General features: G+C 43.4%; 1 protein-coding gene across 1 annotated transcript in view; it reads right to left on the bottom strand.

Moving 5' to 3' along the window:
- ksr2 (kinase suppressor of ras 2) overlaps positions 1 to 27,563 on the bottom strand; it is a 145,516-nt gene that overhangs the window by 95,473 nt on the left and 22,480 nt on the right. Inside the window, 2 exon segments of the mRNA XM_065011148.1 lie at positions 14,648 to 14,673; positions 26,880 to 27,389. Of these exon segments, the coding sequence (XP_064867220.1) occupies positions 14,648 to 14,673; positions 26,880 to 27,389 (536 nt within the window).

Raw genomic sequence — 27,563 nt, forward strand, 5'->3', positions numbered from 1 at the left:
ATCCCCTTTCAGGCCAGCACAACATTCTCAGCGCCCGCTGTTCATTCAAGTCTTTCGTCTATGTGATTTAGCATTTTATTCGCATCACCATTAGCTGCAGCAGTTACTCTTCCTGGGGTCCACAATGAGTTAATGGTGGCCGGAATATTTTGGAGTGCATGCATGATGTCTGTCGGTATGACTATCTCATTAACAGGAATGTGGAGGGGTTAAAGGTTAATCCTGGATATTGTGTCCTGTCCACAAGACCATGTAATTAGGACAGGAGAGGATGAGCTAATAGGTGTTAAGAGCTCTTTCGGATGCTAAGGATAGGAGGTGAGACATGAGGAACCTGTTACCAGGTATAACAACTTTGTAATTATGAAAGAGGGAACAAGCTGAGGGGTGTTGACAGCTTGTAGAGATACAAAGGGTAGAAGGTGAGGAATGAGGTATTTGGTATTTTATGAGGAACCCCATTTGCTGTTGCAAATGCAGCAGCTACTCTTCCTGGGGTCCACACAAAACATGAAACATGACCTAATACAGAACATTAATAGACAAGAAGAGCTCAAAGACAGAACTACATACATTTAAAAACGGCACACATAGCCTATATAATATGATAAACATAAAATATCTATGTCAAATAGGGAGTGAGGCATTGTGCCGTGAGGTGTTCCTTTATCTGTTTTTTTCAACCAGGATTGCTGTTAATTTGAGCAAAACGAAATGGGAGTTCCATGCAATAATGACTCTACAATATTGTACGCTTTCTTGAATTTGTTCTGGATTTGGGGACTGTGAAAATACCCCTGGTGGCATGTCTGCTGGGATAAGTGTACAGTTGAAGTCATTAAAACTTGTTTTTCAACCACTCCACAAATTGGCAAGTCGGTTAGGACATCTACTTTGTGCATGACACAAGTAATTTTTCCAACAATTGTTTACAGACAGATTATTTCACTTATAATTCACTGGATCACAATTCCAGTAGGTCAGAAGTTTACATACACTAAGTTGGCTGTGCCTTTAAACAGCTCGAAAAATTCCAGAAAATGATGTCATAGCTTTAGAAGCTTCTGATAGGATAATTGACATAATTTGAGTCAATTGGAGGTGTACCTGTGGATGTATTTCAAGATCTACCATTAAACTCAGTGCCTCTTTGCTTGACAACATGGGAAAATCAAAAGAAATCAGCCAAGACCTCAGAAAAAAACTGTAGATCTCCACAAGTCTGGTTCATCCTTGGGAGCAATTTCCAAACGCCTGAGGGTACCACGTTCATCCGTAAAAACAATAGTACGCAAGTTAAAACACCATGGGATCTCGCAGCCGTTATACCACTCAGGAAGGAGACACGTTCTGTCTCCTAGAGATGAATGTACTTTCGTGCGAAAAGTGAAAATCAATCACAGAACAACAGCAAAGGACCTTGTGAAGATGCTGGAGGAAACAGGTACAAAAGTATCTATATCCACAGTAAAACGAGTCCTATATCGACATAACCTGAAAGACCACTCAGCAAGGAACAAGCCACTGCTCCAAAACCGCCATAAAAAAGCCAAACTACGGTTTGCCACTGCACATGAGGACAAAGATCGTACTTTTTGGAGAAATGTCCTCTGGTCTGATGAAACAAAAATATAACTGTTTGGCCATAATTACCATGTTTATGTTTGGAGGAAAAGGGGGGAGGCTTGCAATCCGAAGAACACCGTCCCAACCGTGGCAGCATCAAGTTGTGGGGGTGCTTTGCTGCAGGAGGGACTGGTGCACTTCACAAAATAGACTTCCGACTTCAACTATATGTAAACTTCCGACTTCAACTGTATGTGTCAGAGCTGTGTGAAATTTGACTATGCAAAAAATTTAGAATTTTCAATGTTTCTAATAAAAAGAAGAACTGATGCAGTCAGTCTCTCCTCAACTCTTAGTAAAGAGAGACTGGCATGCATAGTATTTATATCAGCCCTCTGATTACAATGAAGAGCAAGATTTGCCGCTCTGTTCCTGGCAGTCTGCAGGTTAACCAGGTCTTTCTTTGTGGCACTTGACCACATGACTTGACAATAATCAAGATAAGACAAAACTAGAGCATGCAGGACTTTCTTTTTTGAGTATGGACAGACCTCTCCGCATTTTTACAACCATTGAATATATATGCTTTGACCATGATTTTTACAATCTAAGGTAACACACATTTAGTCTCCTCAACTTGTTCAACAGCCACACCATTCATTACCAGATTCAGCTGAGGTCTAGAGCTTAGGGAATGGTTTGTACCAAATGCAATGCTCTTAGTTTTAGAGATGTTCACGAGCAGTTTATTACTGGCCATCCATTCCAAAACTAACTGCAACTCCTTATTAAGGCTTTCAGTGACTTCATTAGCTGTGGTTGTTCACACGTATATGGTTGAATCATCAGAATACATGGGACACACATGCTTTGTTTAATGCCAGTGGCAGGCCATTGATAAAAATAGAAAAGATGGGAGGGCCTAGAGAGCTGCCCTGCAGTACACCACAAAGATAACCCTCTGAGTTCCATAAAATAAATAGCTCTGAATCCACAATATGGCAGAGGTTGAAAAGCCATAAAACACAAGTTCTCAAAAACAGGTTATGGTCAATAAAATCTAAGGCATCATGGAAATCTAACAATACAGTTCCCACTAGGGTTGGGCGGTATCCAGATTTTCATATTTTATATATTGTCATACCGTCCTTACCAGAATGCTAAGTAACAGCGAATTTGCATGGAGGCCGCTAGCTAAATATGCCACCGAGCGCAAACCAAAATAAATTAATTGGAAGGCAGGCAATCCAGCTCATAAAGTTATACATTGAATGCCTTCGGAAAGTACTAAGACCACTTGAATTTTTCCACATTTTGTTACATTACAGCCTCATTTTAAAAATGATTAAACAAAAAAAGCAATGCACACACAATACCCCATAATGACAAACGAGAACAGTTTTTTAGACATTATTGCGAATGTATTAAAAATGTATTTGCACAAGTATTCAGACCCTTCTCTACGAGACTCGAAATTGAGGTTAAGTGCATCCTGTTTCCATCGATCATCCTTGAGATGTTTCTACAACTTAATTGGAGTCTACCTGTGGTAAATTAAATTGATTAGACATGATTTGGAAAGGCACACACCTATCTATATAAGGTCTAAGAGTTGTCAGTGCATGTCAGAACAAAAACCAAGCCATCAGGTCAAATTAATTGTCCGTAGAGCTCCGAGACATGATTGTGTCGAAGCACAGATCTGGCAAAAAGTAGCAAAATATTTCTGCAGCATTGAAGGTCCCCAAGAACGCAGTGGCCTCCATCATTCTTAAATGGTAGAAGTTTGGAACCACCAAGACTCGAACTGAGCAATAAAGGGAGAAAGGCTTGGTCCTGGGGGTGGCCAAGAACTTGATGGTGACTCTAACAGAGCTCCAGAGTTCTTCTGTGGAGATGGGAGAACTTTCCAGAAGGACAACCATCTCTGCAGCATTCCACCAATCAGGCCTTTAGAGTGGCCCGACGGAAGCCACTGTTCAGTAAAAGGCACATTACAGCCCGCCTGGAGTTTGCCAAAAGGCACCTAAAAGAATCTCAGACCGTGCAAAACAAAATTCTCTGGTCTGATGAAACCAAGATTGAACTCTTTGGCCTGAATGCCAAGAGTCACATTTGGAGGAAACCTGGCACCATCCCTATGATGAAGCATGGTGGTGGCAGCATCATCCTGTGCGGATGTTTTTCTGCGACAGGGACTGGGAGACTAGTCAAGATTGAGGGATAGATGAACTAAGCAAGGTACAGAGAGATCCTTGATGAAAACCTACTCCAGAGCGCTCAGGACCTCAGACTGGGGCGAATGTTCACCTTCCAACAGCCAAAACCAGGAGTGGCTTCGGGACAAGTCTCTGAATGTCCTTGAGTGGCCCAGCCAGAGCCCGGACTTGAACCTGATCGAAAATCTCTGGAGAGACCTGAAAATAGCTATCTAGCGATGATCCCCATCCAACCTGACAGAGCTTGAGAGGATCTGCAGAGAAGAATGGGAGAAACTCCCCAAATACAGGTGTGCAAAGCTGGTAGCGTCATACCCAAGAAGACTCGAGGCTGTAATCGCTGCCAAAGGTGCTACAACAAAGTACAGGAGTAAAGGGTCTGAATAATGATGTAAATGTGATATTTAAGGATTTTATTAATAATACATTTGCAAAAAAATATAAAAACCTGTTTTTGCTTTGTCATTATGGGGTATTGTGTGTAGATGTATTGTTACATCTACTCCCGCTCCCCCCCTCTACTAACCACCGGTCCTGGCAACCCATGTTTATGCACACCTGTGTCTCATCATCAATCACACCTGGACTTCATTACTCCCTGATTACATACCCTTTATATAGCACTCTTTTGTTATCAGTTATCAGGTAGTATTGGTTGTTTCCTTGTCAGATGTTTCTCTTGTTTTGTATGGTTGTACGTTCATTATAATTTATTTTTTTCAATTAAAAGTTTTATTACGTTTTCTTGTTTTTCAATCAACCAACAAAACACATTCCACATTCACAGATGTGACAGACTTAAAAAATATAAAAAAATAACTAACAATAATAATAAAACTATAATAAACACAATTTTAAAAAAATATATATATATATAAAAACTTGCAGCAGCACTATCAAGGTTCTTATTAGCTATTTCCAGCCTTAGCTGAGATGACGAGCAAATAATTTGTTTTTACAGCACCTTACACAACATGTATCTGCTCATTTCCCTAATCACCCCATTCACTCTGTCCAATTTGAAAAATAGTTGAGTAGTGGAGACCAGAGTCTATCAAACTTGGGCTGTCTCTTGCGGAGGTCATAAGTGACCTTTTCAAGAGGGGGAAAGTCAACAATCTGGTCAATCCACATTTTAAATGTAGGAGAAGTATTAGAGTCCCACAATAGAAGAATACATTTATTTGCAAAGTATGTAATAGTCATAAACATATTTTCTCTGTCAGGATCAAGAACAAAGTACTGCTGGGCATTAAGAAGATAGAGACACGGGGTCATATCAAACTATACATCTAGTATTTTCTGTGCAGCATTATGTATAGATTGCCAAAATCTTGCAATCTCTCTACGGCTCCAAACTACATGCATATAGGTTCCACTTTCAGAGGTACATATTTTACAGTTAGGAGAAATGTCTGCTTTCATTCTATGGAGTCTCATTGGAGTGTAATAACATTTGTACAAAAATTTGTAATTAGATTCTTTCATTTTTACATGAGTAGAGGAGCAGTATACCCTGTTGCAAACCTTCGCCCATAACTCATCACTGATAGTCAGACCAAGGTCCTTTTCCCAGATTATTTTCAAAGGAGTAAAGGAGGAGCCTCCTTTCTCAGAAATACTGCCGAGTATAGTCCAAATTCAGTTTGGCTTTGGCTGCTTTAAGTTGACTTCAGGAGGTGCTGTCTGGGGATTGTTTATGTACTTTTTCACAGTGTTCCAGCTCCCACTCAAGATCTAGCCTGTGTGCTTCCATTGCTTTTTTCTTAGAGGAAGCATATGCAATTAGATGACCTCTTAGTGTGGCTTTGGCAGCGTCCCACATTGTGGCCGGAGAAACAGGAGAATCTTTGTTGTCTTGTGTGTAGTTGTCTATCCATGTAGTTACCAATGTATGGAGCGCTTTGTTCGTTTGATAACATGGAGGTGTTGAATTTCCAGCTCTTTGACCTCGGAATGTTTTCAAAGCGGAGGTGGACAAAGGCGTGATCTGAAAGTGCTATGGGTCCGATTGTACACGTGACTGAACTTATGAAAATCTTTGGGATAAAAATGTAATCTATACGGGAGTAGGTGTTATGGACATTAGAGTAGTATGTATAGTCCATAGATGAGCTATTAGTCTCTCTCCAGATATCTATCAGTCCCATCTCTTTAGTAAGAGAGTTCAACATCTTTGCAGATCTAGGATTTGTAGAGGGGACTTACGAGGATTTGTCTAGGGTTGGGTTGAGGGTACAATTAAAATCTCCGGCCAGCACTCCAAAGGAAACACAATGCTCATTGAACAGGGTTATCATTTTTGACATGAAGACAGGAGTATCTGTGTTAGGGGCACATATGTTTAAGATAGTAATTGGTTGCCCATACAGTGATCCAGTTATCAAAATAAATCTCCCCTCCGGATCAGATATGTTTTTGTCAATTATGAATGGATAAGTATGGCTGTAGCTCTGCTGTTTGATTTGAAAGATGAGAAATACACTTGTCCCACCCAAGCTCTGTGGAGGTGTGTCTCTTGTAAAAGCGCAATGTCTGCTTTTTCCTTTTGTAGAGCACACAGTATCTTTTTCTATTTTATTGCATATGTTATTTGATTGCATATTCTATTTTATTGCATATTGACAGTTCCATGTCAATAGATTTAAGGTACTAGTCAACGTCATCGAACAGTAATGGAACTCTAGTGCAAGTCATCTCTGGGTAAAGGTGGATAATAGTTACAGCTGCGATCACATGAAAGAAAAATAAATGGTGTACATAAAATAATAATCTCTGAACACCCCAGCCGAGTTCCCAAACAACTCGACACATCCCTTTAGTTTTATTACCCCCACGCTCAGTCTCAATTCTGTGTTCCAAAAAAAACGGGAACAGTTAGCAACGCACAACGTCTCCCCCTCCCCACCAAAGAAATGCCTTATCCTCTCTGCCCCGCATTGAATAAGTGACAATGTAGCCCCCTGTCCAGACCACATTAAAAAAAGAAGGAAAAAATCAATAGCCCAGCCTACATATACCTCCCTCAAGGGACGTAGGGCTAATCGTTTGGACCAAACAAAACAGGAATGTTGGGGCAAATCCTTAAGAGGGATCTATAGGATAAGTTGTTTTTATTAAAAGGTAATATCAACAGGATAAGGCCATAGGCATAAAATTGACACATTGAGCTTCTCGTTAGGTCTGTAAATGTGTCGTAATCGACAGCCTATAAATGGTGGAGGCCAATGTGAAAATGATAACTACAAATAATAGTAATACAAAAAAAGGGAAATAAAAGTAGGCTGAAACGTTAGTAGGCCTAGGTTAGGCTATAGAGCCTATCCCTCTCAGCTAAAGGAAAATAAATATAAATTAAACAGCTATAATGGCATTTAGCGGAGCGGGTGGGTCTTTGGATGGCGGCTATATGTTGTCTTACCTCCTTTAGTAATAACAGCAATCGCTTTTAGTCATTGGTCCATTTCTCAGTGACCAGGATTGTCCTTCAAAAAACATTTTGCCTCTTCGGGAGTTTTGAAGTGTCGCAGGGCTTCTTGGTGAAGAATCCTGAGCTCGTTTGGGTATTTGAATCCCCTAAAGATGCCTCGGTCAATGGAGTATTTTTTCACCTCGTCAAACTCTCTGCGCTTTCGGCGTATTCCAGCTGACAGGTCCTGGTGTAAAGTGAGTTTGACGTTTCCCACTGTAATGGTGTTGATTTTTGCCACCTGTAGGACTCGTTCCTTGTCGGTGAATCTCAGGAAACGTATGGTGATTGGGCGCGTTCCTCTTGCTCCTGGCTAATGGCGCTAGCTTTTTCTGAAGCTAGCTGCTTCTTGGAGGCTTTTTCCGCCACTAATGCTCGAGTCCGGGTAAAAATGTCACCTGTAATGTCGCCTTTTGTAGCCACCATGCCTTTTTAACTAAAGCTAGAGGAGTTTAAACTTGAAGTGGAGGTAAGATTAAGAATTGGAAACTACTTGTGTGGAGCTCTTAGTTCATGCGGCCAACTCGTTCAAGGGTCACGTGATCCCCCACGTTCATTATCATTAAACTCACTAACTGCACCTGCTTCTTGACTCCCTGTGTCGACGTTACAGAATAGTAACTCAACAAAAGGTAGCAGCAGTTAATCAGGATATCTCCAAGATGGTCAGCGAACAGGGACACCTACTTTGCCAACACCACGACCAGCTTGCACAAATGGGGACGGCTATGGATGAGGTCCTCCGCATTCTTCAAAGTCACGACATTCCCCCGAGTGCGTCACCTCCAACAAGCAGAGAATTCTCTAACACAAGTCAACCCAGCGAGCCAGCACCCCAGTCCATCGAACAGTCCACCCAGGTCAGCGATGCCCATTTGTCCCTCCTGGACAAATATGACGGGTCTCCATCCAAATGCCGTGGCTTCCTACGCCAGTGCTCCCTCTATTTCACTCATCAGATGGGCACCCTCACCACCGAGAGGTCCAAGGTTGCCACGGTTATATCCCTGCTGACCGGACGGGCGTCGGTGTGGGCTATGGCCGTCTGGGAGAGAGGATAGGAGGAGCTGGGTTCCTATGAGTGGTTGATGGCTCTGTTCAGGGGGGTCTTTGACCATCCACCAGAGACAAGGGGGGGGTGAGCGCTTACTTCAACTACGGTAGGATGGCCAGACCACGGAGGAGTACACGCTCACCTTTCGGACAGTTGCAGCATCCATACGTATGGAATGACCCTTCTTCAGAAGAGGATTGCGAGAAGAGGTCCAGATGGAGTTAGCGTGCCGAGATGACAATCTAACCTTGTACATACTCATTGCAATCACCATCCATCTGGATAACCTTCTTTGGGATCGTTGGCACCCCCATCGCCTCTCTACCTCCTTTGTTGACCTTTCTGAGTCAGAGCCTGAACCCACGCATGGAGGTAGGGGCCACAAGCCTCCCCGCGGCTGAGCGACGCCATCAGAGACAGTTGGGGCTCTGTCCTTATTGTGGCCAGGAGGGTCACCAGCTTCAACGGTGTCCGGTATGTCCCAATCCAGAATCCACGAGAGCAGAGGAACGGCCCTGTGATCAGTGGTCTCCTGGGTTAGGCGTGAGTAATCCATCATCATCACTTTCCGCCAGACCTTTTTTATTATCAATTTCACTAGCTGGTTGTCCGTCATCTATTGTTTCGACAGCTCTAGTGGATTCCGGTGCCACAGGAAAATTTATTGACCAGGCCATTGCCTCCTCCCTGCACATCACCTCATACCCGCTCTTCTCTCTTTTTTATGTTTTCAGTCCAAGCATTGGATATGCGACCACTGGGATCCGGCACTATTACACACGTTAAAGCTCCACTCAACCTCACCCTGGGACCAAGCACCAGGGAAAGCAATCCCTTCCTCATCCCCTCCGCACCCGTATACAAAGTATTCATTGGCCTTCCATGGCTCAAACTCCATAATCCCACCTTCTCCTGGTCAGAGAGGAGGATTACAGCTGGGGGACCAGGATGTTGTAGGACCTGCTTTCCCGCACCCTGTGGTTCCACGTCAGTGGAGGGCCCTGTGTTTTGGGATGTAGATATGGACATCCGCCAGGCTCTGGAGAGGGAACCTGCTCCTGCCACCTGCCTTCCGGGGCGCATTTACGTCCCCACGGGGTTCAGAGATCGGTTGCTGACCTGGGCACACACATCCCTCACCGCTGGACACCCAGGTATCACCCAAACAATTTAAAGGCAATGCTACCAAATACTAATTGAGTGTATGTAAACCTCTGACCCACTGGGAATGTGATGAGAGAAATAAAAGCTGAAATAAATCATTCTCTCTACTATTATTCTGACATTTCACATTCTTGAAATAAAGTGGTGATCCAAACTGACCTAAGACAGGGAATTTTTTTACTGGGATTAAATGTCAGGAATTGTGAAAAACTGAGTTGAAATGTGCTTCCGGGTTGGAGCGATCTGGTCGCATCCGCGCTTCGGTCTGCAGGTTGTATAACTTTTTCATTACATTTCATTACATTTCATTATAGTACAACGGTCTGATTTGTCTAATCTTAGCAATTTCCTCTTAGCTAGCTACATAGTCGTCGTTGTATCAAAGATAATTGCGTAATTATCGTATTTCGTCGTCTCCTATCTGTCCAACACGTTCACCGTCTACCGTAGCACTGTAGTACTATCACACTCAACTGAACGTCTTGATTAGTGTAGTGTTAGCTAGCTACATAGCTAGCTACATAGTTGTCTTTGCTGTCTTCGTATCCAAGATAATTGTGTAGCTTAGAGTGTGGAGTCTTAGAGTGATAATTGCGTTATTATCGTATTTCGTCGCCCTCCTATCTGCCTAGCAGCTAGCATACGTTCACCGGCTACCGTAGCACTGTAGTAACTATCACACTCAACCGAACGACTTGATTAGTGTAGTATTAGATAGCTACATAGTTGTCTTTGCTGTCTTCGTATCCAAGATAATTGTGTAGTTTAGAGTGTGTAGTCTTAGAGTGATTATCTTAATTCACCGAGGTTAGCTAGCCAGCTATTTTGTCGTCCTTAACGTAGGAGACACTCCTAGCTAGCCAATAGCCAGCCAACGTCTACTGAATAGAACTTTCGCATTCCGGTCGCATTCCGCGTCGCTCCACAGGTAGTATCACTTTTTCACTTCATTTCATTACAGTCCCAACGGTGTGATTTGTTTGATCGTAGCTAGCTACATAGCTAGCTACATAGCCGTCTTTGTTTCAAAGATAATTGTGTAGTCTAGAGCGATTTTCTAGGTTAGCTAGCCAGCTATTGTCGTTCTCCTACGCAACGTAACGTAACCAACACTGCTAGCTAGCCAGCTAGCTCCCGATAAGCAGCATTGTAGAAACTTCACACTCAACGGTACGACTTGATTAGGGTAGTGTCAACAACGCAGCTAGCCTACCCCAGCAGTACTCTATCATTTTAATCATTTTAGTCAATTAGATTCTTGCTACGTAAGCTTAACTTTCTGAACATTCGAGACGTGTAGTCCACTTGTCATTCCAATCTCCTCTGCATTAGCGTAGCCTCTTCTCTAGCCTGTCAACTATGTGTCTGTCTATCCCTGTTCTCTCCTCTCTGCACAGACCATACAAACGCTCCACACCGCATGGCCGCAGCCACCCTAATCTGGTGGTCCCAGCGCGCACGACCCACATGGAGTTCCAGGTCTCCGGTAGCCTCTGGAACTGCCGATCTGCGGCCAACAAGGCAGAGTTCATCTCAGCCTATGTCTCCCTCCAGTCCCTCGACTTCTTGGCTCTGACGGAAACATGGATCACCACAGACAACACCGCTACTCCTACTGCTCTCTCTTCGTCCCCCCACGTGCTCTCGCACACCCCGAGAGCTTCTGGTCAGCGGGGTGGTGGCACCGGGATCCTCATCTCTCCCAAGTGGTCATTCTCTCTTTCTCCCCTTACCCATCTGTCTATCGCCTCCTTTGAATTCCATGCTGTCACAGTTACCAGCCCTTTCAAGCTTAACATCCTTATCATTTATCGCCCTCCAGGTTCCCTCGGAGAGTTCATCAATGAGCTTGATGCCTTGATAAGCTCCTTTCCTGAGGACGGCTCACCTCTCACAGTTCTGGGCGACTTTAACCTCCCCACGTCTACCTTTGACTCATTCCTCTCTGCCTCCTTCTTTCCACTCCTCTCCTCTTTTGACCTCACCCTCTCACCTTCCCCCCTACTCACAAGGCAGGCAATACGCTCGACCTCATCTTTACTAGATGCTGTTCCTCCACTAACCTCATTGCAACTCCCCTCCAAGTCTCCGACCACTACCTTGTATCCTTTTCCCTCTCGCTCTCATCCAACACTTCCCACACTGCCCCTACTCGGATGGTATCGCGCCGTCCCAACCTTCGCTCTCTCTCCCCCGCTACTCTCTCCTCTTCCATCCTATCATCTCTTCCCTCTGCTCAAACCTTCTCCAACCTATCTCCTGATTCTGCCTCCTCAACCCTCCTCTCCTCCCTTTCTGCATCCTTTGACTCTCTATGTCCCCTATCCTCCAGGCCGGCTCGGTCCTCCCCTCCCGCTCCGTGGCTCGACGACTCATTGCGAGCTCACAGAACAGGGCTCCGGGCAGCCGAGCGGAAATGGAGGAAAACTCGCCTCCCTGCAGACCTGGCATCCTTTCACTCCCTCCTCTCTACATTTTCCTCCTCTGTCTCTGCTGCTAAAGCCACTTTCTACCACTCTAAATTCCAAGCATCTGCCTCTAACCCTAGGAAGCTCTTTGCCACCTTCTCCTCCCTCTTGAATCCTCCTCCCCTCCCCCCTCCTCCCTCTCTGCAGATGACTTCGTCAACCATTTTGAAAAGAAGGTCGACGACATCCGATCCTCGTTTGCTAAGTCAAACGACACCGCTGGTTCTGCTCACACTGCCCTACCCTGTGCTCTGACCTCTTTCTCCCCTCTCTCCAGATGACATCTCGCGTCTTGTGACGGCCGGCCGCCCAACAACCTGCCCGCTTGACCCTATCCCCTCCTCTCTTCTCCAGACCATCTCCGGTGACCTTCTCCCTTACCTCACCTCGCTCATCAACTCATCCCCGACCGCTGGCTACGTCCCTCCCGTCTTCAAGAGAGCGAGAGTTGCACCCTTCTGAAAAAACCTACACTCGATCCCTCCGATGTCAACAACTACAGACCAGTATCCCTTCTTTCTTTTCTCTCCAAAACTCTTGAACGTGCCGTCCTTGGCCAGCTCTCCCGCTATCTCTCTCAGAATGACCTTCTTGATCCAAATCAGTCAGGTTTCAAGACTAGTCATTCAACTGAGACTGCTCTTCTCTGTATCACGGAGGCGCTCCGCACTGCTAAAGCTAACTCTCTCTCCTCTGCTCTCATCCTTCTAGACCTATCGGCTGCCTTCGATACTGTGAACCATCAGATCCTCCTCTCCACCCTCTCCGAGTTGGGCATCTCCGGCGCGGCCCACGCTGGATTGCGTCCTACCTGACAGGTCGCTCCTACCAGGTGGCGTGGCGAGAATCCGTCTCCTCACCACGTGCTCTCACCACTGGTGTCCCCCAGGGCTCTGTTCTAGGCCCTCTCCTATTCTCGCTATACACCAAGTCACTTGGCTCTGTCATAACCTCACATGGTCTCTCCTATCATTGCTATGCAGACGACACACAATTAATCTTCTCCTTTCCCCCTTCTGACGACCAGGTGGCGAATCGCATCTCTGCATGTCTGGCAGACATATCAGTGTGGATGACGGATCATCACCTCAAGCTGAACCTCGGCAAGACGGAGCTGCTCTTCCTCCCGGGAAGGACTGCCCGTTCCATGATCTCGCCATCACGGTTGACAACTCCATTGTGTCCTCGTCCCAGAGCGCTAAGAACCTTGGCGTGATCCTGGACAACACCCTGTCGTTCTCAAATAACATCAAGGCGGTGGCCCGTTCCTGTAGGTTCATGCTCTACAACATCCGCAGAGTACGACCCTGCCTCACACAGGAAGCGGCGCAGGTCCTAATCCAGGCACTTGTCATCTCCCGTCTGGATTACTGCAACTCGCTGTTGGCTGGGCTCCCTGCCTGTGCCATTAAACCCCTACAACTCATCCAGAACGCCGCAGCCCGTCTGGTGTTCAACCTTCCCAAGTTCTCTCACGTCACCCCGCTCCTCCGCTCTCTCCACTGGCTTCCAGTTGAAGCTCGCATCCGCTACAAGACCATGGTGCTTGCCTACGGAGCTGTGAGGGGAACGGCACCTCACTACCTCCAGGCTCTGATCAGGCCCTACACCCAAACAAGGGCACTGCGTTCATCCACCTCTGGCCTGCTCGCCTCCCTACCACTGAGGAAGTACAGTTCCCGCTCAGCCCAGTCAAAACTGTTCGCTGCTCTGGCCCCCAATGGTGGAACAAACTCCCTCACGACGCCAGGACAGCGGAGTCAATCACCACCTTCCGGAGACACCTGAAACCCCACCTCTTTAAGGAATACCTAGGATAGGATAAAGTAATCCTTCTCCCCTCCCCCCTTAAAAGACCTAGATGCACTATTGTAAAGTGGCTGTTCCACTGGATGTCATAAGGTGAAAGCACCAATTTGTAAGTCGCTCTGGATAAGAGCGTCTGCTAAATGACTTAAATGTAAATGTAAATGTAGTTGGCTATGGTGTATGTAAACTTCCGACTTCAACTGTAGCTTCACTTCTTACCAGTAATACACATATTATTTTAGAAACATTACAAAGCATGCTCATCCATTTTTTTGTTTTTGTTATAATTATGTTAACATTTTGGGGCTGGTAAAAATCTGACTGGCTGGTAGACCAAAAAGTTAGTCTCAGGCCCTGAACTGATCTACAGTGGGGAGAACAAGTATTTGATACACTGCCGATTTCGCAGGTTTTCCTACTTACAAAGCATGTAGAGGTCTGTAATTTTTTATCATAGGTACACTTCAACTGTGAGAGACGGAATCTAAAACAAAAATCCAGACAATCACATTGTATGATTTTTAAGTAATTCATTTGCATTTTATTACATGACATAAGTATTTGATCACCTACCAAACAGTAAGAATTCTGGCTCTCACAGACCTGTTAGTTTTTCTTTAAGAAGTCATCCTGTTCTCCACCCATTACCTGTATTAACTGCACCTGTTTGAACTCGTTACCTGTATAAAAGAAACCTGTCCACACACTCAATCAAACAGACTCCAACCTCTCCACAATGGCCAAGACTAGAGAGCTGTGTAAGGACATCAGGGTTAAAATGTAGACCTGCACAAGGCTGGGATGGGCTACAGGAAAATAGGCAAGCAGCTTGGTGAGAAGGCAACAACTGTTAGCAATTATTAGAAAATGGAAGAAGTTCAAGATGACGGACAATCACCCTCGGTCTGGGGCTCCATGCAAGATCTCACCTCGTGGGGCATCAATGATCATGAGGAAGGTGAGGGATCAGCCCAGAACTACACGGCAGGACCTGGTCAATGACCTGAAGAGAGCTGGGACCACAGTCTCAAAGAAAACCATTAGTAACACACTACGCCATCATGGATTAAAATCCTGCAGCGCACGCAAGGTCTCCCTGCTGAAGCCAGCGCATGTCCAGGCCCGTCTGAAGTTTGCCAATTACCATCTGGATGATCCAGAGGAGGAATGGGAGAAGGTCATGTGGTCTGATGAGACAAAAATAGAGCTTTTTGGTCTAAACTCCACTCGCCGTGTTTGGAGGAAGAAGAAGGATGAGTACAACCCCAAGAACACCATCCCAACCGTGAAGCATGGAGGTGGAAACATCATTCTTTGGGGATGCTTTTCTGCAAAGGGAACAGGACGACTGCACCGTATTGAGGGGATGATGGATGGGGCCATGTATCGCGAGTTCTTGGCCAACCATCTCCTTCCCTCAGTAAGAGCATTGAAGATGGGTCGTGGCTGGGTCTTCCAGCATGACAACGACCCGAAACACACAGCCAGGGCAACTAAGGAGTGGCTCCGTAAGAAGCATCTCAAGGTCCTGGAGTGGCCTAGCCAGTCTCCAGACCTGAACCCAATAGAACATCTTTGGAGGGAGCTGAAAGTCCGTATTGCCCAGCGACAGCCCCGAAACCTGAATGATCTGGAGAAGGTCTGTATGGAGGAGTGGGCCAAAATCCCTGCTGCAGTGTGTGCAAACCTGGTCAAGAACTACAAGAAACGTATGATCTCTGTAATTGCAAACAAAGGTTTCTGTACCAAATATTAAGTTCTGCTTTTCTGATGTATCAAATACTTATGTCATGTAATAAAATGCTAATTGATTACTTAAAAATCATACAATGTGATTTTCTGGATTTTTGTTTTAGATTCCGTCTCTCACAGTTGAAGTGTACCTACTCAGAAAAGGTTGGTGACCACCACTGTAGACTCAGATTAAAAGATATGACGGATACGAGTGGCCATAGAGTCAGCTACCATCCTCGGTAGCATTTCATCTAAGTTGACAATGCCAGGAGGTTGTCATTATTGATCAATAACAATCATTTTTAAAACCTCTCCAACACTAACTTTACAAAATTTGAACATACATTGCTTTTCTTTCATTATTTGTTTTTTAATGCATGAATACAATGGCTCAATATTCACTGTTGGCATTTCCTGCCTCAGTTTGGCCATTTGCCAATGATTCATTAATCATCAGAATAATTGCCAACATCAAATGGTTTTGTGATAAATAAGCCATCTAATTCGATGGAGTGGAATTTGTCTTTCTGCCCATCATTTTATTTAAAGTACTCAAAAGTTTTGATATAATTGATATTGACTTAATAATACAGTTTCTCCTTTTTATTGAGTTTAGTCACATCATTTCTCAATTTGCAGTAAGCAGGCCAGTCAGATGTGAAGCCAGACTAATTAGCCATTCCTTTTGCCCCATCTCTTTCAACCATACAGTTTTCATTTCCTCATCAGTCCATGGAGCCTTAACAGTTCTAACAGTCAGTTTCTTAACAGGTGCATGTTTATCAATAATTGGAAAGAAGCAATTTCATAAATTCATCACGTGCAGCATCTGGATACTCCTCATTAATCACATCAGACCAACAAATATATTTAACATCATCCACATAAGTTGCTAATGAGTTACAGTCCAGTACTGTTACTAATGGGATACAGTCCAGTACTGTTGCTAATGGGTTACAGTCCAGTACTGTTACTAATGGGTTACAGTCCAGTACTGTTACTAATGGGTTACAGTCCAGTACTGTTACTAATGGGATACAGTCCAGTACTGTTACTAATGGGATACAGTCCAGTACTGTTACTAATGGGTTACAGTCCAGTACTGTTACTAATGGGTTACAGTCCAGTACTGTTACTAATGGGATACAGTCCAGTACTGTTACTAATGGGTTACAGTCCAGTCCAGTACTGTTACTAATGGGTTACAGTCCAGTACTGTTACTAATGGGTTACAGTCCAGTCCAGTACTGTTACTAATGGGTTACAGTCCAGTACTGTTACTAATGGGATACAGTCCAGTACTGTTACTAATGGGTTACAGTCCAGTACTGTTACTAATGGGTTACAGTCCAGTACTGTTACTAATGGGTTACAGTCCAGTACTGTTACTAATGGGATACAGTCCAGTACTGTTACTAATGGGATACAGTCCAGTACTGTTATGAATGGGTTACAGTCCAGTACTGTTACTAATGGGTTACAGTCCAGTCCAGTACTGTTACTAATGGGTTACAGTCCAGTACTGTTACTAATGGGATACAGTCCAGTACTGTTACTAATGGGTTACAGTCCAGTACTGTTACTAATGGGATACAGTCCAGTACTGTTACTAATGTGATACAGTCCAGAACTGTTACTAATGGGATACAGTCCAGTACTGTTACTAATGGGATACAGTCAAGTACTGTTACTAATGGGTTACAGTCCAGTACTGTTACTAATGGGATACAGTCCAGTCCAGTACTGTTACTAATGGGATACAGTCCAGTACTGTTACTAATGGGATACAGTCCAGTACTGTTACTAATGGGATACAGTCCAGTCCAGTACTGTTACTAATGGGATACAGTCCAGTACTGTTACTAATGGGATACAGTCCAGTACTGTTAATAATGGGATACAGTCCAGTCCAGTACTGTTACTAATGGGATACAGTCCAGTCCAGTACTGTTACTAATGGGATACAGTCCAGTACTGTTACTAATGGGATACAGTCCAGTACTGTTACTAATGGGATACAGTCCAGTCCAGTACTGTTACTAATGGGTTACAGTCCAGTACTGTTACTAATGGGATACAGTCCAGTACTGTTACTAATGGGTTACAGTCCAGTACTGTTACTAATGGGTTACAGTCCAGTCCAGTACTGTAACTAATGGGATACAGTCCAGTACTGCTACTAATGGGATAAAGTCCAGTACTGTTACTAATGGGATACAGTCCAGTACTGCTACTAATGGGATAAAGTCCAGTACTGTTACTAATGGGATACAGTCCAGTACTGTTACTAATGGGATACAGTCCAGTACTGTTACTAATGGGTTACAGTCCAGTACTGTTACTAATGGGTTACAGTCCAGTACTGTTACTAATGGGATACAGTCCAGTACTGTTACGAATGGGATACAGTCCAGTACTGTTACGAATGGGATACAGTCCAGTCCAGTACTGTTACTAATGGGATACAGTCCAGTACTGTTACTAATGGGATACAGTCCAGTACTGTTACTAATGGGTTACAGTCCAGTACTGTTACTAATGGGTTACAGTCCAGTACTGTTATGAATGGGATACAGTCCAGTCCAGTACTGTTACTAATGGGATACAGTCCAGTACGGTTACTAATGGGATACAGTCCAGTACTGTTACTAATGGGATACAGTCCAGTAATGTTACTAATGGGTTACAGTCCAGTACTGTTACTAATGGCATACAGTCCAGTACTGTTACTAATGGGTTACAGTCCAGTCCAGTACTGTTACTAATGGGTTACAGTCCAGTACTGTTACTAATGGGTTACAGTCCAGTCCAGTACTGTTACTAATGGGATACAGTCCAGTACTGTTACTAATGGGATACGGTCCAGTACTGTTACTAATGGGATACAGTCCAGTCCAGTACTGTTACTAATGGGATACAGTCTAAAAAAAAGCATGAGCTGACGCACAACCAATAATGTGTGTAGAGGTGATGACTAATGGTAGTGAACTGTATAATGTGTAGAGGTGATGACTAATGGTAGTGAACTGTATAATGTGTAGAGGTGATGACTAATGGTAGTGAACTGTATAATGTGTAGAGGTGATGACTAATGGTAGTGAACTGTATAATGTGTTTAGAGGTGATGACTAATGGTAGTGAACTGTATAATGTGTAGAGGTGATGACTAATGGTAGTGAACTGTATAATGTGTGTAGAGGTGATGACTAATGGTAGTGAACTGTATAATGTGTAGAGGTGCTGACTAATGGTAGTGAACTGCATAATGTGTAGAGGTGATGACTAATGGTAGTGAACTGTATAATGTGTAGAGGTGCTGACTAATGGTAGTGAACTGTATAATGTGTGTAGAGGTGTTGACTAATGGTAGTGAACTGTATAATGTGTAGAGGTGCTGACTAATGGTAGTGAACTGTATAATGTGTAGAGGTGATGACTAATGGTAGTGAACTGTATAATGTGTAGAGGTGATGACTAATGGTAGTGAACTGTATAATGTGTAGAGGTGATGACTAATGGTAGTGAACTGTATAATGTGTAGAGGTGCTGACTAATGGTAGTGAACTGTATAATGTGTAGAGGTGATGACTAATGGTAGTGAACTGTATAATGTGTGTAGAGGTGATGACTAATGGTAGTGAACTGTATAATGTGTAGAGGTGATTAATGGTAGTGAACTGTATAATGTGTAGAGGTGATGACTAATGGTAGTGAACTGTATAATGTGTAGAGGTGATGACTAATGGTAGTGAACTGTATAATGTGTAGAGGTGATGACTAATGGTAGTGAACTGTATAATGTGTGTAGAGGTGATTAATGGTAGTGAACTGTATAATGTGTAGAGGTGATGACTAATGGTAGTGAACTGTATAATGTGTAGAGGTGATGACTAATGGTAGTGAACTGTATAATGTGTAGAGGTGATGACTAATGGTAGTGAACTGTATAATGTGTAGAGGTGATGACTAATGGTAGTGAACTGTATAATGTGTAGAGGTGATTACTAATGGTAGTGAACTGTATAATGTGTGTAGAGGTGATAACTAATGGTAGTGAACTGTATAATGTGTAGAGGTGATGACTAATGGTAGTGAACTGTATAATGTGTGTAGAGGTGATGACTAATGGTAGTGAACTGTATAATGTGTAGAGGTGATTACTAATGGTAGTGAACTGTATAATGTGTAGAGGTGATGACTAATGGTAGTGAACTGTATAATGTGTAGAGGTGATGACTAATGGTAGTGAACTGTATAATGTGTAGAGGTGATGACTAATGGTAGTGAACTGTATAATGTGTAGAGGTGATGACTAATGGTAGTGAACTGTATAATGTGTGTAGAGGTGATGACTAATGGTAGTGAACTGTATAATGTGTAGAGGTGATGACTAATGGTAGTGAACTGTATAATGTGTAGAGGTGATGACTAATGGTAGTGAACTGTATAATGTGTAGAGGTGATTACTAATGGTAGTGAACTGTATAATGTGTGTAGAGGTGATAACTAATGGTAGTGAACTGTATAATGTGTAGAGGTGATGACTAATGGTAGTGAACTGTATAATGTGTGTAGAGGTGATGACTAATGGTAGTGAACTGTATAATGTGTAGAGGTGATGACTAATGGTAGTGAACTGTATAATGTGTAGAGGTGATGACTAATGGTAGTGAACTGTATAATGTGTAGAGGTGATTACTAATGGTAGTGAACTGTATAATGTGTAGAGGTGATGACTAATGGTAGTGAACTGTATAATGTGTAGAGGTGATTACTAATGGTAGTGAACTGTATAATGTGTAGAGGTGATGATTAATGGTAGTGAACTGTATAATGTGTAGAGGTGATGACTAATGGTAGTGAACTGTATAATGTGTAGAGGTGATTAATGGTAGTGAACTGTATAATGTGTAGAGGTGATGACTAATGGTAGTGAACTGTATAATGTGTAGAGGTGCTGACTAATGGTAGTGAACTGTATAATGTGTAGAGGTGATTAATGGTAGTGAACTGTATAATGTGTAGAGGTGATGATTAATGGTAGTGAACTGTATAATGTGTAGAGGTGATGACTAATGGTAGTGAACTGTATAATGTGTAGAGGTGATGATTAATGGTAGTGAACTGTATAATGTGTAGAGGTGCTGACTAATGGTAGTGAACTGTATAATGTGTGTAGAGGTGATGACTAATGGTAGTGAACTGTATAATGTGTAGAGGTGCTGACTATTTGTAAGTCGCTCTGGATAAGAGCGTCTGCTAAATGACTTAAATGTAAATGTAAATCTCTTATACACTATTTTAGGCCCAGCTTTTGGAACTTTGGCTTTCCAGGATATAGCCACTATATTGTGATCACTGCATCCAATGGGTTACACTGAGAATCTTCCTCTTGTGCGGACAACTTGATGAAAATCCATCAATATTCAGGTCCCCAAGAAAGTAGACCTCTCTGTTTACATCACATACACTATTAAGCATTTCACATACATTATCATTATTTTATTTGTTTCATTTTAGAATAAGTCTTTACATTAACAAAAAGTGGAAGAAATAAAATTCCTCAGCAATCTACTCACAATACTCCATAATGACAAAGCAGAAAAAGTTTTTTAGAAATTGTAGCAATTGTTTTCCAAATTTTCTTACATTAGACTTATTCTAAAATGTATTAAATACAAATAAATCCTCAGGAATCTACACACAATACCCCATAATGACAAAGCGAAAACAGGCTTTTAGAAATGTTTGCTAGTTAATTCAAAATGATAAACAGAACTACCTAATTTACGTAAGAATTCAGACCCTTTGCTATAGGACTGTCACGTTCTGACCTTAGTTCCTTTGTTTTGTATTTTGTTTTAGTATGGTCAGAGCGTGAGTTGGGTGGGTTGTCTATGTTAGTTTGTCTATGATTTTCTATTTCTGTGTTTGGCCTGGTATGGTTCTCAATCAGAGGCGGCTGTCAATCGTTGTCCCTGATTGAGAACCATATTTAGGTAGCCTGTTTTCCATTGTGTTTTGTGGGTGGTTATTTTCAGTCTTTGTGTGTCTGCACCAGACAGAACTGTTTCGGTTGTTTCTTTGTTGTTTGTTATTCAGTGTTCAGTTTTTTCATTAAATAAGATGAACACTTACCACTCTGCACCTTGGTCCTCTCTTTCTCCCGACGACAACCGTTACAAGGACTCAAAATTGAGCTCACGTGCATCCTGTTTCCATTGATCATCCTTGAGATGTTTCTACAACTTAATTGGAGTCCACCTGTGGTAAATTCAATTGATTGGACATTATTTGGTAAGGCACACACCTGTCTATATAATGGTCCCACAGTTGACAGTGCATGTCAGAGCAAAAACCAAGCCATGAGGTCGAAGGAATTATCCCTAGAGCTCTGAGACAGGATTGTGTTAAGGCACAGATCTGGGGAAGTGTACCAAAAAATGTCTGCAGTATTGAAGGTCACCAAGAACACAGTGACCTCCATCATTCTTAAATGGAAGAAGTTTGGAACCACCAAGACTCTTCCTAGAGCTGGCTGCCCGGCTAAACTGAGCAATCGGAGGAGAAGGGCGGTGACGAAAGAACCCGATGGTCACTCTGACAGATCTCTAGAGATCCTCTGTGGAGATGGGAGAACTTTCCAGAAGGACAACCATCTCTGCAGCACTCCACCAATCAGCCACTCTTCAGTAAAAGGCACATGATAGCCCGCTTGGAGTTTGCCAAAGGGCACCTAAAGGACTCTCAGACCCAACAAAATTCTCTGGTCTGATGAAACCAAGATTGAACTCTTTGGCCTGAATGCCAAGCATCACGTCTGGAGGAAACCATGGACTGGGAGACTTGTCAGGATTGAGGCAAAGTCGAATGGAGCAAAGTCCAGAGAGATCCTTGATGAAAACCTGGTATGGAGCACTCAGGACCTCAGACACAGCCAATACAAAGCAGGAGTGGATTCGGGAAAGGTCTCTGAATGTCCTTGAGTGGCCCAGCCAGAGCCCGCACTTGAACATGATCGAACATCTCTGGAGAAACATGAAAATAGCTGTGCGGCAACGCTCTCCATCCAACCTGACAGAGCTTGAGAGGATCTGCAGAGAGGAATGTTAGAAACCCCCCAAATACAGGTGTGCCAAGCATGTAGCTTCATACCCAAAAAGACTCAAGGTTGTAATCACTGCCAAAGGTGCTTCAACAAAGTACTGAGTAAAGGGTCTGAATACTTATGTAAATGTGATGCATCAATTGTTTTTTTTATTACAAATTTGCAAAAATGTTTTTTGCTTTGTCATTATGGGGTATTGTGTGAACTGTAGATTGATGAGGATTTTTTTTTTGACTGCATGTAACGTAACAAAATGTGGAAAAAGTCAAGGGGTCTGAATACTTTCTGAATGTGCAGTATATAGCAAGAAATCCTCCACCATAAGAATTCCTGTCTCTTCTATAGATGTTATATCCTTGTATTGCTACTGCTGTATCATCAAAGGAATTGTCTTAGTGAGTCTCAGAAATGGCTAATATATTAATGTTATCTGACGTTAACAAGTTATTGATTTCATTAACCTTATTTCCAAGGCTACATATATTAATATGGGCTATTTTCAGCCCTTTTCTGGCTAGCTTCTCAGAGAGACATCTTAGGGAAAAGAACAGTTTATGTGTAGGTGTGTGTGCTGTGGGGTTGAAGCTAAGAACCCATAGGCTTGGCTCTCTCCTCCCTTCCAGACTTTTGGGAGGGAGGGTGGACAATGAGCCTGTCATAGCGGATGTCCCCACACGTTCTGGCAGCTTTCATGGCTGGAATAAGTTATTTTATCTTCTTGCGCACAGCTTCAGGATAATCCTCGTTGAGGAAGATGTACAATCCTCTCAAGTTCTTGGTTCTTTCTTGAACAGATACCTTGTCCTTGAACCTCAGGAACTTGACCACTGTCGTGCCTGTCACCTGGGCTAGTGGTGGGTTTTCCAATCCTGTGGGCGTGCTCCACTTCAATCTTCCTGTGGTCCATCTTTAGTATCTCCGAGATCATTTCCCTCACTTTGTCCTCAGGTCTCGTGGAGATTCTGCAATTCCGTCCACAACAATGTTGTTCCACCTTGATTGTCCCTTTAGATAATCAGATTTCTCCATCGTTGTTATAATGGAATCACATTCAGAACTGATGTCCTTTCCCAATAACTTACAGATTGCTGTCACCTTTCCGTTTTCCTGTTTAAACTCATCGAGCTGACCCTGGGAGAAGAGTAAACTGTTCTTCAGGTCCTGGACCTCTATGGTCAGGCTGTCCATTCTTTTATTAGGTGACTCCACCAGTATTTGGACACAACACTTGAAGCTATTTTCTTGTTAATGTAACAACTGCTTATAGAATATACACTACCAGTCAAAAGTTTGGACACACCTACTCATTCAATGGTTTTCCTTTATTCTACTTTGTAGAATAATAGTAAAGACATACAAACTATGAAATAAAACATATAGAATAATGTAGTAACCAAAAAAGTGTTAAACAAATCAAAATATATGTTACATGTTAGACTCTTCAAAGTAGCCACCCTTTGCCTTGATGACAGCTTTGCACACTCTTGGCATTCTCTCAACCAGCTTAATCAGGAATGCTTTTCCAACAGTCTTGAAGGAGTTCCCACATATGCTGAACACTTGTTGGCTGATTTTCCTTCACTCTGCGGTCCAACACATCCCAAACCATCTCAATTGGGTTGAGGTCAGATGATTGGGCAGGCCAGGTCATCTGATGCAGGACTCTTCTTCTAGGTCAAATAGTCCTTACTCAGCCTGGACAGCGTTTCGCTGCAGAATGCTGTGGTAGCCATGCTGGTTAAGTGTGCCTTGTCATGTAAAGAGCACGTGTTCCTAATGTTTTGTATACTCAGTGTATAACCCACTGAAGAACAAGGGGCCATATTTACTTTGTACCTGCCCAAGGTTTGCCCCTACTATTCTAAGGAGAGACTGAAAAATAAAGGTAGAACAAAACATGAAATCAGATTAGGAGAAACAACTGAGCTATTTGAACCAAATGTAGACTTCTACTTGTCCTCTGTGTGCCATGTATAATGCAAGCAGAGGAACAGCACTAAGCCAGTGTTTCCTATGCTTTCAATAAACCAAGGGCTGGCTGATTAGTCCACTAGTTCAATCAGGTGTGCTAGTTCAGGAATAGATTGGAACAGTATAACTGGCTGGGGGAACCTGAGAAGAGGTTAGTGAAACTGCACTAAGCTACTCCCCACTGTGTCCAGATCAGTCCTGGGTTCAAATACATGTGTATTTGAGAATTTGTTATGAAATCAAATCAAATTTGATTTGTCACATGCTTCGCAAACAACAGGTGAAATGCTTACTTTTACGTGTCCTTTTCCAACCATGTAGAGTTAAAGATTAAAAAATAAATAAAAAGTGAAATAGTGACAGGAGGAATAAACACCAGTGAATAATGAATAAAAATAACATTCCTATATACAGGGAGTACCAGTACAGAGTCGATTCAAATTCAACTACTTGTCTTTTCAAATAAAAAAATACAACAAATACTTACTTCCAAATGTCTTTGAAAGTAATTGAAATACCCTAAATAGAATTTGAACCCAGGTCTGGTCCAGATGAATCCTAGTGTTTCCAGGCATGGTCCTGTACAGTCATTGATTAGAGACCTTAACTCTGAGCCTGCAGTCTATCAGTGCTCAGGGACCGGTAATCAATTCTCTAATGCTGTGTGAGTCCCTATTCACTGCCCTGCTTATACACTATCTCACAGGAAAGACAAATACGTGCACAAACACAAACAAACACACACAAACTGGGGCAGAACACAACCCAGATGGCGGTCATAAAGAAGGAATATAACCTCCAAATATTAACTCACCAAGTAGGCAACGATGGGCCACTGTCATAATTGTATTATAAAAATGACTGTTACTCTCCTGAGGGGCACTCCTTTCCTGACTGCTGATGGTTCCTGATTACCCTAGGTACTCTGGTGGATCCTCTCTGGCCTGGCCTGTTAGTAGAGGATACAAGCTGATCTGATCTGATCAGCATTGCACCAGACCAGACGCGCGGTCGGTTTGGTCAGGAACTCAGCTCCCAGCCAAGCTCTCTGTTATCTCTGTTCTGTTGACAGGCCATTGTTTTTCTACGGGCGCTGGTGGACGTGAATTCAACTGAACGAATTAAGCTGATTAGGCCTCGGGCAGGAAGATAGAGGAGTAAATAAAGTACTGTGAGTGAGAGAGATAGAGAGAGAAGCAGAAAGGAGCTCCATCTTGCATTTATTGTCTAAGTGTTTTATTAAATGCAGTTAGAGACAATACAAGATTTCCTATGAGTGCCCTCTTCCTCTCTTTTATATAGAAGTCTATCTTAATATTATTCTTATTTTATTAAAACAGTTTGACAGTAAATGCAAGATTGAGTTGTTTTCCTGGGAGTGGCCTCTGTCTTAAATAGAACTTAATCTTACTATTTTTTAAATACTTGCTGTATCAGAGGGCTAGAAATCAGATTCTGAAAGTTTAAAGTGTGCCTCAAGTGGACCACCTCTTGAAGCAAGATATATATATATAAATGTACATGCTTTATTATAAAAACATATAAAACATTTTTGTAACTTTGACCCCTTTTTCATGGTATCCAATTGGTAGTTACAGTCTTGTCTCATCGCTGCAACTCCCGTAAGGACTTGGGAGAGGTGAAGGTCGATAGCCACGCGTCCTCTGAAACACGACCCAACCAAGCCGCACTGCTTCTTGACACAATGCCCGCTTAACCCGGAAGCCAGCCACACCAATGTCCTGGCACGCCACAGGAATCGGATCGAAGGGACAAGGACATCCCTGCCGGTCAAACCCTTCCCTCACCTGGACGACGCTGGGCCAGTTGTGTGCCGCCCTATTGGTCTCCCGGGCGCGGCCAGCTGCGACAGAGCCTGGACTCGAACCAGGATCTCTAGTGGCAAAGCTAGCAACTGCGATGCAGTGCCTTAGACCACTATGCCACTCAGGAGGTCCATGCTTTAGTTTTATTGTACTGACTGCAAGCTCTCTCTCTTTATCCATAAACTCATTGAAACCCTTGTCCCCCAGCAGAATCAAACTTGTTGGTACAACAAACAAACTGCTCTAAAATCACAACCAAAAGCACAATTGTTATTGTAGTCGACCAATAGCCCCACAAAAGTCAAACACTTTATCACAATAGTTGCCATTACTGACAATTTACTCAAAATGGCTGTTGTATCATGTGGGCAGGTCACCCTGTGTGGTGCCTTGCAAAATTCGTTTCTAACCTAAAGGATCCAGATGTAAAAAAAAAAGAATTGAATAAAAAAAGACTCACTTGAGTGTCTGCAGGTCAGCTGCCTCCAGACCTATGCGGTTGCCCTGCTGGAACTCGTGTGACTTGGAGCGGTGCAGCGCCGTGAAGCCCGGCAGCAGGTGGATGAGCTTTCGGCTGGGCGGTGGGGGCGTCCCGGGGGCCTTCACCTTGTTTCTGCGCCTCATGGGGGGCGTGCCCGGGGGGGTCATGGTGTTCACCACCAGTGGAGTCCGGGGAGGGGTGTGGGCAAAGTGCCTCTGACGGGGTGAGGGGGGCAGGGATCGATGACCCGTGTCCATGGGGGGGAAGGCCCCCAGTCCCAGGTGGCTGTCCACGGTGAGGCGGTCTGGCTGGACATAGGGGCCATACGGATAGGGTAGCAATGACTGGGGGCTGTGGCACTGGCTGTGGTGCTGCTGGTTGTACTTGGCCTGGACCATGGGGCTTTGGGAGAGCTGGAAGCGGACCCACTGGCTGGGTTCTGGAGAGGGGAAGGGAGTGTTCTCCTTGCCAGACTCAGAGGTGGGCCACTGGATGGACCAGTCCTGCTTGGCATGGCTGCCTGCTGTGGAGGAGGAGAAGGAGAAACAAGAAGGAACATGTTACAGATAACATTTAACCACAAACAATTACCTGATACATTGACCCTGCTTAATTATTTACATTTCTACATGTCATTTAAGGATAATAAAAACTCATATTTGATTAGAAAGAAATGGCCTGATGATAAGAGCAA

The sequence above is a fragment of the Oncorhynchus nerka genome, linkage group LG27, assembly GCF_034236695.1.
Source record: "Oncorhynchus nerka isolate Pitt River linkage group LG27, Oner_Uvic_2.0, whole genome shotgun sequence".
Classification (NCBI taxonomy): domain Eukaryota; kingdom Metazoa; phylum Chordata; class Actinopteri; order Salmoniformes; family Salmonidae; genus Oncorhynchus; species Oncorhynchus nerka.